A 19,495-nucleotide genomic window follows, 5' to 3' on the forward strand; every position below is an offset into this window, starting at 1 on the left:
TGACCCAACGGAATTAGTGACAGAAAATTTCTCTGGGCTGAGTCACAATCTCAAGATTTCTTAGCCAACGTAAATAAGAAGCCTGAGCTTTTGGCTCTTACAATCTTCCATGAAGATGGACTTCTCTACTTTTTTTTTTTTTTTTTTTTTAATTAAAGTTACTTTTGATATTTGAGTTCAGTCATTAAAGATGAGTATGCCAGCAAAGAATATTGATTTGACAAAAGCAAGAATAACTGGTTTCTTCTATTCCACCAACATGTCTAATGTACTCTCATGCGATCCACCCATCTCTCTCCTTAGCTTCCAGGCTTATTCCCCTAATTTTTCTACTCGTGAATACCTGAATTCCATTTCCAAATTATAGTGAAACTATCAATTGCAAAAATAGAGATGACAGTAAATGCCAACTCAAAAGAAAGCTCCAAATATCAAACAATCACTGAAAGTTAATTGATGCCAGGCTTTTTACTGGATTGTCTTGTTTATTGCTACCATCTCTAAGGAAAAGACTAGTAAAGCCCAGTGCCTTTCAATGCTGCATTTGACATAACTTCTCAACAGGTATGAGGTATCCTCTTTTGTTTGGGCCAGGTAGATGGTTATGACACAAATTTGGTACTAAATTTTTATTCACACTTACAGATGTGACAAGAAAAGATTTTAAAACCCTACTACCACTCTATCTCAAAAAAATTTTGTGTTGATTGCATTGTGTGATCTATAGTCTAGTAATTTAAAATATGTCAGACACTGTTTTGACCTCGTGAATTTTGAATAGGAATGTTCTTTCTTGGACTCTGAATTATTTCATAAAAAGACATGGTAAAGTAACATGAAAAAATTTTGGTGATTAGTTGAGTTGTGAGTCAAACAACGTTTACTCCTTCAAAAACGAAGAAAGGTATGTGCTATTTAGGTTATGAAGTTTCAAATGAAACTTGGATTTTCATTTCTATTTATTTATTTATTTATTTATTTTTCTGGGGAAGTTTAAAATGGCTGGTCATTTCATTTTCAATGGACTTTATCTTTTGAATTTTTTTAAATTAAATTTCTTTCAGTTGTGCTTACCTTGTTAGTTCAATCTCTATCAATGTATACCAGAGACTGTGATTCAAACAGTTGCATATAAAGAGAAAGAATGCCAAACCTGTTGAGAAATCTTGTTTTGCATTTTTGTTTTTATGTGGAAATCTTATCAGTCAATTAACAAAATGCAAATATGTGCAGCTTTCTACAAATGTTTACTGGAATCAAAACATTCAGCTGATAAAATGAATAACTTCTGTACTACTTCTGGCATTGTGTCCCTCCTTCACATAGTCTGATTTTGCTTACTGTTATTAATTATATATTATTATTTTGATTTGTAAGCATGATTTTTGCAATGTATTATGTGGAGGGAATGCAGATTTCACAGGTTTCACTGTGAAATATTTTTTTCCCATTTGAGAGCTTCTGAAATAAACTTGAATCTTTTTATCTGTTATATAGAGGTATAAATATATATGTCAGATATTTATACAGAATCTGAAAAATCCCAAATAAATGTGGTATTATTTTATTTCCATTTAATGAAAGTCAAAGCGTAAGAGAATAAAATTACCATGTTGACTAAATGTATTAAATATAGGCTAAGACACAGGCAAAACTTATATTAAATTGTGATTTTTCTATTAAGCATTATCTTACCTTCTCGTGAATTTGAAAAAACATGCTAAATTTCAGAAGTGCAAACATTCCTTTCTTAAACTTAGCTCTTCAAGCAATTCCCAAGAATCCTGCCAAACAAAACCTCCTAAGTCTTTACAATTGATAATTGATTTCCTTACCTCTCTTAGGAGATTGGCACAATGCGTTTTTGATTTTTTAACTTAAATGAAAAGATGCAACGCTATATATTGAATGTCTCACTCCAAACTATTTGCATTAGGCATAATGCCAGAGACATGAAATTTATATTGGACTGGGAATCAATTGCTATGGCAAAGGAATTGCCAGTATCTCTTTTATTAGGAAGCTCTGTGGTGAGAGGTAACACAGGGAAAAAGCAGACTGCAATAGCAGATAGTCAGAGAACTTCTGTTTGTCTTGGATAGGAAGCACAGTTATTTTGGTAAAACTGGGAAATTGACCTAAATTATGTAACAGTTTGTACTGCCTTCAAAGAAGCTTAGAATATGTGGATATTTATCCTCATTTGGGCCTCTGGTATCTGTGCTACATCTGTTCAAAATTAAATACATTATTGTATTCAGATAATTATGGAGAATCATCAAAAGATAACACTGTGGAAAAGTGAAGGAACATTTAGTTTTTTTCTGAGCAACATTCCAGGCTTTAATACAGAGCCAAAGTTTCCTGTCCAAGCTTGTTGTAGAGCATTCCTCCCAAAAAAACATGCAGTAGCAGTCCATTGACATTTAATCTTGCCATTTTCAAATGATTCTCCCATAGTACTGCTTTTTTACCAGTAAAAGATCATGTGTTGCATTGTTCTTTTTATTTTTGCCATTTCCATCAGTTTGCATTTGCCAAGCCATAACTGCCTGCGTTACACGTAGGTGTGGGACACCAGATAACTTTTGATGTAAATAATACTGGAATGTATAACCGTGAGTCCAGTATAACTTCATTCAGTTAATACTGCCATGAGGCCCACTTAATTTTAAATCCTCTGTAACTGTGCTTGTGGATTACGAATGCTTGCAATTAAAACAATAAATTATGACTAGGAAGTAAATATAATTCTTAACCATGGTAATGGGAATTAAACATTTAGAAACTTTGTTAGCTGCTAATTGCCAGCTTCAATTTTTTTGAAGCATGTGCTTTGCTGAGAGCTGGACGTTTTGTCGAAAAGCTTTGTCAGATATTTATGCTGCTCACTGGCAAAAAAAAAAAAAAAAAAAAAAAAAAAAAAAAAGTGCATGTCTTTGTTCAGTTGAAACTTTGCCCTGTTCTTGGAACTACTGGGTAGATGAAGTATATGTAATGTATTCTAGATCTCCAGGTTTCTGACTATCTTTCAGTATGAATTAATTCATGGAAGCTAAAATTCTGAATGATTTCTCCTTGTGTATTGCATTCTGTGAGAGAAGTAAGGATGTGTTTGGGTATTGGGAATACATTCCCAGCTTATGGACAAATTTTTCAACAGATGGGTCCAATATGCTACTGCAGTAAATGACTAAATACATTATGTTAACTGACTGTAAGTAACTGTGTTTTCAAATGAAATATAGTGGAAGTAGCCTGGAAAAAAATAATGGAATATGTTGTCTACCTGTGGTTACTAAATGGTTCCTTTGGATTCCTGTGCTGTGTACATGGATCAGAAAACTGTACCAGCCCAAAACATTTTGTTGCAAGCTGTCCAGAATAGAGAAGAGTTTGTGAAATTTGCATTTAAACTAATGCCTCTGTTTCCCCATGTGTTTTGTTTTGTTTTGTTTTGTTTTTCCTTAAAACAGAAAGGACCAGCTATGCTGTGGATAAGAGATAATTAATAATAAATTTTAATAAATTTCTCTAAAAACACCCTGCACAGTTACATAGAAATGTACTTCATTTCTCAGCACACAAAGAAATGAGATTTGATTCAAATATCCCCAGAAAGTGGAGCACAATTTTGCTAGCAATGAAGGCAGGAGAAGGACTTTAGAAGGTGAACATGTAGTTTATTAGTTAATAGCTGTCACAATTGGTTGCAAGATGCAGTATTTATGCCTTTGAAACATGGTTTTAGTCTGCTTGCCAGTAAGCAATTCAGACAGTGAACATTCTTGTGACTGTAGACTGTCTCTGTATAAGTAAGCTTCTTCCGAGTTCAAGACTCTGTGAAGATGCAGACAGACAGCTCTCAGAGTCAAACCACCAGACAGATCTCCCCAGTTGAGGAAGGTAAGTATTAAGAGGAGTAAAAAATTATTTACTCAGTTTTCCAAGAAAAAAATAATGTGATTTATCCCAAGTGAGTAAGAACTATGCAAGCTGCAGTGGTATCATGATAAATTCAGTTGTGTTTGATAATACATCTTTCTCCACGAATTTGTTATTTTTGGATACAATATTCTGTTCTTTGCAACAGTAACCTTGAGAATTGTTTTGTACTGCTGCTCTAGTTGTACTCTGTTTAGCTTGTGTCTTTATGAAGACTTTACAAAGTGTTTGTTATCATTGTCATGCATCCATGAAGTTTTCTTTTGGTTTGCTATCTTATTTTATTAAAAATAGTGGAATGTTCTGTCATGGTGAAATTGCATCTATCATACTACAGGAGTATAACCTGATTTATTATAGGAAGACCTGAGCATAACTCAAGTGCTCAATGCATTATCCTAAATGAAGCTTTGTCTCTGAGGGCTGTCTTAGTCTTCAACTTTGCCATTATGTTTTAGCCATTGATTTCCCATTAGAACAAAAATGCCATAATATTACAGCTCAGTAAATGCTTTCTTTGGTATTGAATAACTGCTTGTTCTGTCAAGAGGGTGTCAAATTCTGTTCCCAACCTGTCATTCATGTGCTGCTTCCTAGACATCTATCAGTAGAGATGAGCTAAATAAGTTTGGTAACTCAGTTTTAGAGGAAGTATGGATTGCAAATCAAGTAGAAAGGAAGAAAAGTAACTTTTTAAAGCATGCTTGTGTAGATAATTTTGATTACATGTCCCAAAGCTTTTCAGAGGAAGTGTCATTTTCTCTTTTAGCCGTTACTCCTCTTTGAATGATATACACCCTCATGCTTCACATTACACTTGTGCACCAGACCCTGTCGCAACACTGCTACTTTTCCTCTGCATGTCAGCCTTTCATAGCCACAGACAGATGTTTTTTTCCTCACCTTATAGAGCACAGTTTGTGCCAAAGCAATTTATGGATGGGGAGGCAAAAAGAAAAATGAAATACTGATGCTGAAGGTATCTCTTGACGCTGATATGTTTGTGTGAGACTGAAGGAAGCTCTTTAGAGAGTTGGAAAGATACTCAGGTAAGTGTGGCTATGATTTCAAGATAAGGAGATTGCCAAGGTTAGCCAGAGGCAGGCCAAGAGACATCTGTCAGTGGTGGATTTCACAGTTTATTGTTTTTAAAATGCTTTGGCTTTAGAATTTCTCGGATTTCTTGGTTTTATATGTATCTATACATACATACATACATACATATGTATATATATATATATTTATATATATAGTGTATAACAGAAGGAGAAAATTACTAATCATTAAAATATTTTACCAGCATAGCATCATAAAATGTCTGTGTGATGCATTATATGTATTCTTGTAATTTAATAACCTAGAGAGTTCTTCCACGGAAACAGGAAACAATGAAGTTTCTGAGCTGATGTATGAGATAATGAACTGTGTAATCTTAGATGCTGTGTGCTGTTTCCAAAATATCAAATGTTAAAAAATTGCTTGATGGACTGCAAAAAAACCCCCTTTGAGAATGGGCTTGATTTCCGCTCTGTACCACAGCGAAGAAACAGTTGGAAACAGTGCTATACAGAAACAGTGCAAGCCATGCTGCAGAGATCAGTGACTGAGTTTGTGATGTGTGAAAAAGGTATGCTAACTGCAGGAAATGTGGTTTTGTGCTGAGAATTTGTAGTTCCAGATACACATCTTAGACGTCATTTTAATATTAGAAGATCTTATCATCAATCATGAAAAACTACCTCCAGACATCTTTCCCAGAGGAAGTCTCAGAATCTACAGGCAGAGGACCAGGAAAATGAAGAACTGCCCACTGTAGGAGATGAGGTTCAAGACCATGTATAAAGATCTTGAAGGTGCGCAGATCCATGCATCTAGTGATCCTGAGGGAACTGGCAGATGAAGTTGCTAAACCACTCTCCATTGTATTTGAAAGCTCTTGGCAGTCCAGTGAAGTTCCCAGTGACAAGAAGAAGAGAAACATAACCTCCATTTTTAAAATGGGAAAAAAGAAAACCCAAGGAATTGCAGTTATTCTCACCTCCATGTCAGGTAAGATCATGGAACAAGAGATCCTACTGTAAGCCATGCTAAGGCACACAGAAAAAAAATATGACTGGGGACAGTCAACATGGCTTTACTAAGGGCAAGAAGTGCCTGAAAAATGTGTTGGTGTTCTGCAGCAGAGAGGAGTTACTGTTGCCATCTACCTGGACTTATGCAAAGCACATGATACTGAACCAACACTACATCCTTATCTCTAGATTACAGATACATGGATACATTCTGATGGATAGACCAAGTGGAGATTGGTGACAAGCAATTTTCCTTGGTGGGTCTATATTGGGGCTAGTACAGTTTACTACTGTTGTCAGTGATGTGCATAGTGGGATTGAGTACATATTCTGCAAACTTGTTGAAAACATCAAGCTGCATGGTGCATTTGCCATACAGTATGTAAAGGATGCCATCCAAAGGGACACTGGCAGACTTGGCAGGTGGTCCCAAGAGAAACTCATCAAGGTCAACAAGAACCATAAGTCCGGTCCTGCACCTGGGTTGGGGCAGTCACAAGCCAAATACAGACTGGGCAGAGAACTTGTTCAAAGCAACCCTGAGAAGAATTTGAGGGTCCTGATGGATGAAAAGCTTTTCATGATGTGGATATGTATGCGCACTTGCAAGTCAGAGGGCCAACCATGTCCTGGACTGAATTAAAAGAAGCATGATCAGCACATTGAAAGAGTTGATTCTTCCTGTCTACTCTACTCTCATGAGACTCTATCTGGAGTACTGCGTTCAGTTCTTCAGCTTCCAGTTTGAGAAGAATATGGGCCTGTTGAAGTGGGTCCATAGGAGGGCCATGAAGATGATCAGAGGGCTAGAGCACCTCTTCTGTGAAAAAAGACTGATAAGTGAGGTTATTCAGTCTAGCAAAGAAAAGTCTTCAGGGAGACCTGAAGCCTCTGGAGCCTCAAGGAGGAATCTAGAAAACCCAGGGAGGGACTCTTTATCAGAGAGTATAGTGACAGAACAAAGGATAATGATTTTAAACTAGATGAGTGTAGATAGTGTAGATTTAAATTAGCTATTAGGAAGGAATTTTTCACTATGAAGATAGTGAGGCACTGGACCAGGTTGCTCTGAAAAACTGTGGATATTTCATGCCTGTAAGTATTCAAGACCAGGCTGAACGAGGCTTTGGGTAACCTGGTCAGGTGGAAGGTGTGCCTGTCTGTGGTAGGGGATTGGAATTAGATGATATTTAAGATTCCTTCTAGCCCATAGCATTCTGTAATTCAGTGAAACATTGTGTGTAACCTTCCTTGAGAACTGAAGTAATTATTTCAATATGAAATGGATGTCAGAAGGGTATCTGTTGTATTATCAATTTTTGTGTGTGTAATATATCACGTAAGGGAAAAGAATTGTCGGCAGGTAGACTTGCCAAATATTAGCAGATAGAAAGAGGCAGTATTTATAATTTGTGATCTGTCCTCAAAAATGACAAAACAGAGCACTGAAAGTCAGTGCTTGTTTGCCATGACATCTCTCAAGCCATAGGATAGAGAATTTATTTTCATAAATAACATTATCCAGCATATTAGATTTGCTGGAATATCTGTAGTGATTGAGATGTTTAAAAGATTTTTTGTTTCTTTTTTTTTTTTTTTTTTTTTTTCCTTCAGTAAAGCTGATATTCATATGAAAATTCATACTATATTCACTAATTATCTGAGCAAATTAAAATTTATTTAGGGTCACCAGCTGTACGTAGAATCATCTTAGTTCCTGACTGTGGTTCTATATGGTAATATAGTAATATTTATTAAATGAATACATAAATACATCAATAATACATGAAAACAACAAAAGAGATGAAGATAGAATATCACTTAGTTGTGGAAAATGCCTGGGTTTAACGGGATTTGCATTCAAGTGTAACTAAAAAGTAACTGCAGAGCAGTCATCAGTTATTGTGGAACCAGTGCTACCTGAGTATTGCAGGACGTTTAGGAATTAATAGAGTGTAACTGGAGACACTTTTTTTCTGTAGCAGAAGTTACTGACTTGATATAGTCAGGGTCTAAAAAAGGATAACACTGTGCAGCACTCCAATTTTTATTTTAAAGATACAAAAATTTCTGGTTCTAGAAAGCTAAGAAGTTCACAAAATATTTGAAGTAAAGCCTCCTTCCCATTTCAGCTTACTCAGCTGTGAGAGGGAGAGTTTATAAAAAAATACAAAATACAAACTCATTTCATAATAACTGTCCCTCAAGAATGAAAAGCCTTTGAAATTGTAATAGTGACCTTGTCTTTCATGAGCATTTTGAGAGCAGAATTAAAAATATAGATGTTTGTTCATTCTTGGTGCACTTGTAAGGATGAGAAGGAAGCAATGATGTGCTGTAACCTAGCCAAAATAGGCTAGCTCTGTTAGAAGTAGGCTTGGTGCACAGGCTGCAAAAAAGACAAATCTCAGTAAATACAGAATATTGCCATGTGTGTGCGCTTGGATTTAATAAAACTAAGTACAAGACAGTAAAACAAATTAAGATGTTTAAGAGATTAAGATATTTTTAATTAAGATTTGCATTTTTGTATTATTTTTTTTTTTTTTTAATTTCATTTTAGCTTGTGTTCTTAGATTGAAGCTTTTGAATAGAAAATTTATACAAAAAATCATAAGCACATGATTCATTCAGAATAATAACAAACTACTTGATGGGTAGGATTTTGTTACAGGTTTTGCATCTCAGGGCATTCAATGAAGTGTCTGTTTTGCTCAGGAGGTGTTGCCTGGAAATGTTTTATGCAGAAGGATGAGAATTTGTATTGTAGAATGAGGAGCAGGACACTGTTCTGGTCCTCTGATAAAAGCCAGCTGTTGTAGCTTTATCTCATAAATAAATGAATGAATAAGTGTGCATTGGGATGAGTATATTTCAGGTAAAGTTCTTGCAAAGTAATAATAATAGGATTTGGTATGACATTTTGCCAGGCCTCACTCATATCCCCAACTTTTATAACATTTGTTTTTTTTCAACTCATAAATATTTCTGCAGCCGATACACTGTTAAATGATACTGGATTCCACGGAGAGGTTACGTATGTTAATAAAATGGGAGACAAAGGTATTGATTCCTGATGTTTCTTTTGCTATGAGAGAAAAGAAAAACAAAAAATCTTTCATGAGAGCAAGAACATTCTGAAAAGCAACTCTTAACTGTCTCCTTCTGAAATGTTTCTTTCCAGTACACCCTTACTTTTGAAAAGAAATGAAAAATAAACTCATTTTTGCAATATGAAAAATAAATTTGAATGCCCCATGGGAGGGACAAGATAGTGGGAACAGAAAAATATCTCTGATCATACCCTGTGAAACCAAGTTGTGCACTTTATAAGGAGCAGAAATTACTTATAACATCTTACGCTTCCTAATTCTTTTGCAACATTGATCATTTCTCTTTTTAAGGAATGACTATATCTGAACCTGACAAAAGGCTAGTTCAATTGTTCAGCTTAGACAGATAACTTATGTTTTGCAATATCTTTTTCATTCTAATGAACTCTTTCTCTCTATTTTAGACAAATATCACTTGCTGTGTCATAGCACATGGATTTCAGGACCGCCTGCGAAGAGGTAGGATCAGATATTTTTCTTTTCAAACAATAGTAGATTCAAAATCAATGCACTTTTAATCCTTTTTATATGCTAACACACCCTGCCCCTCCTTTACCGCCTTTTTCTGCAATGTGAGGAATTATATAATCAAATGTAAGTTATTCAGTTGGTTGCTTCATGGTGGCAGGCAGACTCTGTAATAGAACATGAAAGCATTTTCCCAGGTGTTTTCATCACCACCCCTCACCTTTGTCCCTTCCAATTTACTTCTTTGGGCACAATGTGGGTGCAGGTATCTACGTTTTGTGTGAGCTTTGCCCTTAGTCTTTACCATTTATATTTGAAAGCCTGTACATGAAATAAAACATCAGTGGAGTCCCAAATCTATCTCTGTTCAACAAAATCAAAGGCAAAATGTAGGAGTATGGGAAAAGGGTAGGGAAAGATTGGAAGGTATGAAAGTGACCCAAACAAAAAGTACTTCAATTTTAATTTGATGAGACAAGAGAGTAACTTTCACATAGTATAGGTATATAGTTTCAAAATATCAATATAAAGTAATTCAATTTCCCCTCCACTAACGGTGGAGGAAGTGTTTTTGTTTTTTTTTCCTGTATTTTTACTAACTTTGAAGGTAAATAAGATATATTTGAATATGTTATTAAGTGCAGCAAATCTTCTCAATGGTTTCCCGTGGACAATTTTTTTTCAATATGCTTACACAACTTTAGTTACACCACATTATGTTGTAAAGTGAAGTCATTTTTAAGATTAAAAAAATCATTCAGTTGCCTTCATACTGAGAATAGCAAACAGTGATCAGGAAGGTTGTCATGTCTTTATAAGTGACCATAATTCCATGAAAAATAGAAGTGGAAGGAGGAGAATAACAATAGGTCAGAGAACTACATGTAGCCAGAACAATTTCGACTTGAGAATAAATTGATGTAAATTACTTGGGGGAAGAGAATATGAGCAGGCTGAAGATAATGAAATCATGATAGCCTTCTGAAAAGTGCACTGAGATTAGAAAATAATATTAAAGTGAATTTGGTCTTTGGGAAAGGATACCATGATGGTTGCCCACAATACTGTATGACAGACTTTATATGCAATCTAAATTCTGTAATACAGTACATCCCAGATTATTTGCCTGGGGTAAAAGAGACATTTCTTCTTTTTTTTTCTTGCTTTTTTCTTTTTAATTGATTTATGGAGCAGATATGCATTATCTTTACAGGATTTTTGTGTTGTTACTTTAACTGCAGCCTAGTAGAGATTGCTTAGCAGCAATTAACTGAGCTCAGTGCCCAGCAGCAATAATGACAACAGCAGCCACAGAGATGACCTGGAATATGAGTCATGTCTTAGCCTTTAAAGTGCAAGTATACTGTCAGATCTGTTTCATTCAGTATTTGGTTTCTAATTGGGCATTCATTTCAAACTTAGGTCTTTAAAAATCTTTTTTTTTTGAGCTTCCATGATGGATATTGGAAAGACAGGGTTACTCCTCCCACCATAAAAGATGCTTGATCTAAGCAAGCATTTCTAACTTTTAAATTGATTAAATTAAATGAAGTAGATTCAACTCCATTTTATCTGCTTTGCGTGAAATTAGGTCTGTGCCACAGAATCAGTGGTGCCACTTCTGAGAAATTCTTAAAGCTGCAATGAACTAACTACATCTTGTGTCCCAAGCCAATCAAAGTTAATAAAATATAGAATTTTAACCTACTTTCACCAAATAAAGCATCAGTAGCCTTATGCTTACAGGTTTAGTTAAATTTTTAACTAAAACCTCAGCACTAACATTGTAAGATATCCTCTACTTTCGTTGTTGTTCATGGAAAATATATCAAGCTGTATTCTCATGGCCCAAGAGACATGTAGCCATCACAGTTCTGCAGCCCCAGATCCAAATAGTAGTGGGGGTGAAGATATATACCCACTAGGCATATGCACACAGAGCACACATAAACACTGCATATATGAATAGAGATGTACATATGCATGTATGTGGCCAGCCATTTGAATTATGTGAGGACACGCAAAGCACTCGCACAAACACAGATGGCATCAGCAGCCTCATCTAAGTTTCTTCTCTGGCTGAGCAAAATAGATTTTCATTAGAGATTATACTTATGTATGCATACATAGAATGTAGATGCTCCAGCAGCTGAGCTTACCACACAGTCTGCCCTGTAGCTTCTCTTGGGGCCCAGTCTCCTCAGTTGCTGGCACCTGCAAATACACACACAAGAAGTCTCTCATCCAGGAAAAAAGTTACAAAGGAATTCAGTAAGTTACCTCAGAATATGACCAGATAGATGTGCTGACCAGTGGCCTATTTAGATGCAGCCAACCTCTCTTTATGTCCTTGCCCATCTACCTTCTCCCCAAATCACTTAAATACCTCTCTTTCTCTGCCCGTGGCTCCTTCTTAAAATTTCCGTAGTAAGTCCTGTGCAATTTAGAGCTGCATCCCTTTCTTTCAGGATCTGAAGAAGGGCAATAAGAAGGAAGGGAACAGACTCTTTAGCAGGATCTGTTGTGATAGGACAAAGGAAAATGTTTTCAAACTAAAAAAGTGGAGATTTAGATTGGATATAAGAAGGAATTTTTTTATAATAAAGGTGGTGAGGTGCTGAAACAGCTTGCCTAGTGAGATGGTAGATGCCCCATCTCTGGAGACATCCAAGATCAGGCTGGATGGGGCTCTGAGCAACCTGATCTAGCTGCAGATGTCTCTGTTCATTGCAGGGGGGTTGGACTAGTTGACCTTTAAAAGTCCCTTCCAACTCAAACAATTCTATGATTTTATGATAATACATTTCACACTCCTAGACAGTGAAGCTTCTAAGTCCCAAAGATAGTCTGGTATTGTATCATCACGAGGAACCTGTCCCAGTGGGTTCATCACATTCATTACATCTAGATACTGGGGCTGGAGCTCTCCCAGGACAACACTGGGAGTTGATCAGATAGAGTGTCCCTTCCTCTGAGTCCTTATTTTGGGTTTCCACCTTCCTGTCTGTGTGCTTCCCTAGCTTGTGGAAGTGGAACTTTGATAGGCTGATGGCCTCTGTGATGGGCCTGGATTAGCCAGGCAGGGTGTTACTCAGGCTCCCACCATCTGTTGTCTGTATAACTTTGTGCACACAGACAAGGTTTTATCACATTACCTAACAGTTGTATTTTTCATTTACTTGGTTTCCAGAAGGGTTTGGGGTTTTTGCTCCGCTATGTGGACAGTTTCCTTTGACTTGTGCCATCCAGTTCTATTAATCAGTTAATATAGATTTTAATTTGAGTTCAGTATGAGATGCAATATTCCATTCTGTCAAGTATTTCAATTCCAAAATATCTTTCAGCCAAGATTTTACCTTTGAGTTTCTTGTGAAAGTGATGATAGAGACTAAAGTACCATCGTGGCACTGCCTCCTTAATGAACTTATAGTTTTGTTCCACTGGTACATCTTCAGCAGCAGTTTAATCTCTCCAAGCTGTATTTTGTGTGCAATCACAAAAGCTTTGTTATTATTTTATTTCAACTACTGACAAGAAACATAAAATAGCTCTAGTCTTTGTTTCACAGTACTTTTATTTGATTGGTTATCTAGTCAGTACATTTACAACTTTCAGCCTTCCTTTCTGTACTTCCCCAGTTGCATCAGTTTCTCAATTAATCTATGTATCTGAGAAAAGTAGTCACTGATCTTGTATGCCACTATACTTACGAGGAAGTTTCTGAGAACTTCATTCTAAAGTTCTAGTAAAGGTTATCATGAAGCCTTCCTCTTCTTCCCCTCTTTGTTTCCTTTCTACTGAATATCTTATTGCTCTTTTTTCCCAACTCTCCAGAGACATGTAATCACCACCACCACTTCAGAAGAACTGAGATAGCTCTCCCAAAATGCTGAGTGAAACTCAGACACTTCTCACTGGTACTTTCATCCCCATCCTTACTAATGGCAGTAAGTGATTTGAACTGAGTTTCAACTAGCATAAAAACAAAATATTCCTCATAGATGCACTACAGACAAGGCATACTAATCATAGTACCCATGGCAAGCTCTATTTTTCCTAATACTGATGTGAGTTAAATTCAGTAAACAGCCAAATACCACACAGCTACTTGCTCACTTATCCCACAGTGGAACACAGAAGAAAATTAGAAAGTTTAAGTGTGAGAACTTGTGTATTAAGACAGTTTAATAGGTAAAGCAAAAGCTGTGTGCACAAGCATAACAAGACAAGGAATTCGTTTACTGCTTCCCATTCCCAGTCAGATGTTCAACCTTTTCCAAGAAAGCAGGGTTCCATCACACCTAATGGTTACTTGTTAAGACAGACTCTGCAACTGTGGATGTCCATCCAGATGTTCACTCTTCCTCCTCTTTCCCTCAGCTTTTATTACTGTGTACTGTGTCACATGGTATAGAATAGCACTATGGTTCATTTGAGTAAACTGCCCTGGCTTTGTCTCCTCCCACTGTTATGTGAGACAGTCTCAAAGGTCTTGCTGAAGTCCAGGTAGACAATATTCACAGTTCCTTCCACATCTGCCAGGTCAATCATTTCATGGTAGAAGTTCATCAAGGTGGTCAAGAATGACTCCCCCATGGTGCGTCCACAGTGAGTACCTCCTGTTCACTTTCTTTCATGTTTCTGGAAATGGTTCCCAGGATTAGTTGTTCTGTTACCTTTCCAGGGATCAAGGTGAGGCTGACCAGCCTGTAGTTCCTTTGATGCTACTTCTTGCCTTTTGTGAAGATAGGAGTGATATTTGCTTTCCTATAGTCTTCAAGCTGTTCTTCCAGTCATCGTGATCAAAGATTATCTCTAGTGGCCTCACAATGAGTCTTATTCCATGGATCTTTTCCAAGAAGATCCTTGAAAAGCTCAAAGTCTACTTGTTCAGGTGCATGATGTTCAGGGTTGTGAACTTGCTTTTCATCTTCCTCCCTGTCCTTAGGATCCTGAATTCTGTCATTTCATGACTTCTTCAGGTAAGACTGTCTCTGACCTTCATGTTCCCAACAAATTCTTCATTGTTGGTATGAGGTCCAGCAGAATCCCTCTCTTTTGTGGATCCCCTATCACTTGGAGGAGGAAGTTATCAACAGTGCACCTCAAGAACTACCTGGATTGTTTATATCCTCTTGTCTGGTCCTTTGCAGCAGTTACCAGTTTGGTTAAAGTTTCTCGTGAGGAGCAGAGCCTGCGAACATGAGGCTGCTCCTATCTGTCAGTAGAAAGCCTCATTTGCTTGTTCTGCTTTTGCTTGTAGCAGACACTCACTGTAACACCACCTTCAGCATCTAACAAGATTTTGATTTGAGATTAGAGTGCTGAAATTGTCTTTCCTATTTACAGTTTGAAGCTAAGTTCCTAATGTAGATCTTACAGTCAGTGGAGCTTAGTGACCAATTCATCCCAAACCTGATAATCAGCTCAATTGCTCTCTGAGCTTTAGTGACCACAATGAGCTCTTCCCTGATTATAGTAAGAGCTTAGAAGATAGATGCAGTTGGGTGTCAATCTCAATATGATTCTGATGATTACTTTCTGCTGAATAATCTCATCTGTAGACTGTGCTTCTTTTCAAGGCATCCTGAAATGAGTTTTTTCTTCAAGAAAATTATTCTATTTTGAACAATTCAAAAAAAGGAGATTTTGCACATACACATAATTTTTTTTTTTTTTTTTCTAAAGGGTTATTCTGGATTTCATACTCTTTTCCTTTACTGATCATCAGATATATGAGTTGTACTGATTCTTGTAAAACATTTTTTTAATCAACTTATTCAACAATTTCCAAGCCATAAGACTATCTATCTCCACTTTTATCCTTTATCCAGAGCTTGCTGAACTTCTCAAGAGTGTAAGTCATAGAGTCACTGAGTTCTTTAAACTCTGACCTCAATTCACTTGACCTTATTCTACCTTCTGAAAATTGTTGCTTAGAAGAAAAATTCAGTCTCTGACTAATACTACAGTTTTTGTATTTATATTTTTTAAATCCAGCTTCAAATCATAATTTTATCCCAAAATCACAAGATGGAAAATGATGGACATTTTTTGATGCCTATAGAAATGTTAATGAACATAGTAAATTTGAAGAAACATGCAGAGTAGCCTTTGTATTATATGGTCCTATCTCTTGACCTGAATTGTAATTACCTAATCTACTCCTAGTAAGTCCATTAGCAATCCAGGTATTAAAAAGCATTCATTTATAGTGTCAGAAAATGAAAGGTTTCTTTCTACAATTTTGCCTTAGTTCAGAAAGAAACTCATATGTACATTTGTATAATTGTATATGCATATATATACATTTTCCAAATGTCTAATTTACATATAGAATTAATCAGATTATGTGAAACAAAGAAAATTCTCTGTAAGACTTCATTCTTTTGAGAAAACACTTATCAAGAATGCCATGGCTAAATACTCAGACCTGACAAATCAAAGAAAAAGAAGATGGAGCCCAAATTCTCTGTTTTCTTCAGTTATCTTGGGTTGAAGTATAGAATTCATGTGCAGGAAAGTACTTGTTATCCTCTGGATTGAAAAATGTTGGTACCTGGTAGAACAGACTCTGAATGACAGGCTGAACACATTTCTGTATATCTGGGCTATGTTCCAGTTTTTGACAGTGTGTTTTTCACCTACGCTAGCAACACTCCTCCTACAGAATGAGTAGCTGGACCATTTAAAAAATGCCTTTTATGTGGTTCTGGCACATATTTCTACTTCTTGTATTCATTGCCATCACTCCCTTACGCCTCTGATTCACTTTCCTTTTTGATTATTATACTTGCCATTGTAAAGCAGTGACAGGAATGTCTCCGTATGCCTTGAGGTCAGCTTCTGTTCAAATAAACATCCCAATGTGTAGGTATTCCTCTGAAGTTAACTGCATACATTTTTAAGGCAGTTTCTGCAACCCATTATCCTTACTGGTATCGGATTCTTTGTGGCTTTAAACTAAATTGCAGAGTTTTGTTACGTTTTGGAAGACAAGAACCAAAGGAGAAAATTAAAGTCCAGGTCATCCTGTATAGAAAAATCACTGAGAGATTTTTTTTTTCCTCTTTCTTTCTTCCATTGCTTCACAGACTGAATTCTTGGATATCTGCTGAGGTGCCGAGGTCTTTTAAAAAGGATCTGAAACTGGAGGAATTAAAGTAAACTAAATTGCTTTATTACCAAAGGGCAAAAGCAATAGATAAAGTAGCCTAACCAAAAGATATATTAGTCTCTTGAAAACTAATGAAGATTAACTAAGATGGATTGGAATACTGATTAAATTTCCTCTGGAACAAAACCCTGGAAAAGCTTTGGACTATAGAAAAAAAGATTAAAATTCTTAATAATAATAATAATAATAATAATAAATGAAAATTGAAATTATTTAACAGTAAATCTGTCAGTAGCCTTATTTAGGCCAAGTAAATTAAAAGGTATTGATGTTTTATGTCCTGCAGGGAAATGACTCTGAAACCAATGTGTAACCTTATTTATTTTGGTATACCTTTAGTAGAGACCATTCTGCTAACCAAAATGTACAAACCATAGTTTTAACAGAATCACAGAATGGCTGAAGCTGGCAGTGCCCTCTGGGTCCATTGGGTCTAATCCCACTCTATCAGGGGAACCAGAGCAGGGGTCCAGGCCCACATCCAGGCAGCTGCTGAAGGTCTCTGAGGAGCAGAGCCCACACACAGCCTCTGGGCAGCCTGTGCCAGCGTCCGTCACCTGCACAGCACAGAGGTGCTTCTGGTGCTCTGAGGGAACATCCTGTGTTCCAGTTTGTGCCCACTGCTTCTTATCCTGGCATCCTCTTCTCCAGGCCGAACTGGAGCTCTCTTTTGTATATATTTCTTCTGAAATTAATTTCTAAATATTTGTGAAGGCCATATATATTACAGCAAAAATTTTATAATCTGTAAGAATTTATAAATTCTTTTTAGGAAAGATATCAGGACTTGATTTTATGCACAACCAATATGGCTATGTGGAATAAATCAGAGTATAATGGAAAAAGATTTTTGAAACACCTTTTTCAATGCCTTGTTGCTGGTAATCATCTGAGTGTGGCCATATTCTTTGTAGAAGTATCCTGCTTTGAGGGCTCTGCTATGTTACGCCATTCTCCAGCAGTGTTCTGAAACAGAAAGTTCAACACACGGTGGTATTGCAAAGCATGGATGGATCAGTTTTCAGCTCCTCTCATAATAACGTTAGTTCAGAAACAGCAGGCAGTTTCTAAACTCGTACCAACGACATCATCTCTTACCGAAGCAGTGATCCTTTGTAATTGAGCTAAAAAGTAAGTGGCATCCAATGGCAGAGACAATACAGTGGAGGTGCAGAATTCACTGCATCTGTCACTTAGGAAGGAAGACACCTTTATCTTCTTCATTGCTTTTGCTTGAAGTCACTAACTGCTCTCTCATACAAAACCTCATTCTTTCATCACTGTTTATTACTTCCCTATCCCTTCCATACCCTGCCTTGTAGACTTCATAAACACATGCAGCTTGTAACACTCAGTTTTCTTGCCCTCTTTATAACAGGTGCCTAATTCTACAAATAGGATGAAGAAAATAGGAAGAAATACAAGCATTTTGAGTGAGCAGTTTGGGCTCACTCACATGGGCAGTCAAGGTGTATTGGCATAACAAAATGTTAGCAGCTGAACTACACTCCTTTTTCCATGTCTGTTTCAATGCAGTGCAGTTTATCATACATTTGAGCAGGAGAGGATGCTTTGCCTGACCTCACACTGACAGTAACAGTAGCTCAGCTGACATGACATATGCTATTTTATTGCTGTAAGTCAGGGCAGGGCAGGACCCTCTGGCAGTGAAATATAAAAGCCTTGAAGGGAAAATTTTTGGCGCACCCTCTTGTGGAATCTCATAAAAGTTAGTCAAGGGAACAGAAGCTGACATCAGCCACAGCCTTGGTACATGCAAGAGATTGTGAGGGTATAGACAAGACAGCCCTCCTGATCTTCCAGCCAGGTTAGTTTTTCTGCATGCTGTGTGGATAAAAGGTGCTGATGTGCACTGTGATTTTACATGAAACCATATGTGCAGAAAAACTTCACTAAGTTGCAGCTCAGTATAAAGATGCAGGAATTTGCCTCCTTATTTGATTCAGTTTAGTGGATGCTTTAAGGTGGGAGGGGGGAAAAAAAAAAGGAAGAAAAAAGAAATGTCAAGAGATATAAGTAGAACAATGAAAAAAATAAATGTAGGTCTTTGTTCTTACGGAATTGTCTTGAGCTTATCTAATGAAACTGAATTGGATTTTTAGCATCATCTCCTAGGATCTTATCCTTTATATAGTTGTTTATGCTGCTCTCAGATAACATAGGGAAGGACGTAGCATAATTGAAGCTTTAATTTTGAACTGTATCATAAACCAGCTTTCATAAAGCCCAACAGTGAAGTGGTTCATTGCATTTTAGAGTGTCTGATGTAAGTAAGATGCCTGAATGTGCAAATCAATCTTTCCAAGAGCCAAAATGTTTTGCTGTTCCCAAGCTTGGTTTCCTTTGTTCAGACTGAATAAACTCAGCCCACACGCATTTGGAGACTGACTTGAATTTTAAATTTTTTTCTAATGCCTAATTGTGCCTGCTATGGTTATGTGCCTCTTAATTCCCACAAAGAAGCCCCTTAGCTTTGTGCAGAAAGATTCTTTTGAGACTTTATAGGGTAATAGACCAAATCAGAAATGTGCAGTCAAGTAAGGCAGTGCTACTAAAACCAGTATATTAAAGTCAGAATTTATCCCATTGCCATTTATCCAGGGGATGAGGGAGAGCATGTTTGCTAACGTTTACTGTGGGAGAAAGGTGTTTTATAAATGATGTGTGTTTGTGGGCTTATCTATTTTGTTTGACCATAG

The 19,495-nt window shown here is 36.7% G+C and overlaps 1 protein-coding gene across 9 annotated transcripts in view; it reads left to right on the forward strand.

Annotated features, from left to right (window-relative positions):
- The window catches only part of SNTG1 (syntrophin gamma 1), a 325,426-nt gene that overhangs the window by 165,573 nt on the left and 140,358 nt on the right, over window positions 1–19,495 (forward strand). For all 9 annotated transcript variants that reach the window (XM_052704127.1, XM_052704124.1, XM_052704125.1 and 6 more), the window contains one exon: window positions 9,535–9,589. In XM_052704127.1, the coding sequence (XP_052560087.1) occupies window positions 9,563–9,589 (27 nt within the window). In that variant the 5' untranslated portion in view covers window positions 9,535–9,562. The remainder of the gene's footprint in view (window positions 1–9,534; window positions 9,590–19,495) is intronic.

This window comes from Tympanuchus pallidicinctus, unplaced genomic scaffold (assembly GCF_026119805.1).
Source record: "Tympanuchus pallidicinctus isolate F22 unplaced genomic scaffold, pur_lepc_1.0 scaffold5, whole genome shotgun sequence".
NCBI classification, from domain to species: Eukaryota; Metazoa; Chordata; class Aves; order Galliformes; family Phasianidae; genus Tympanuchus; species Tympanuchus pallidicinctus.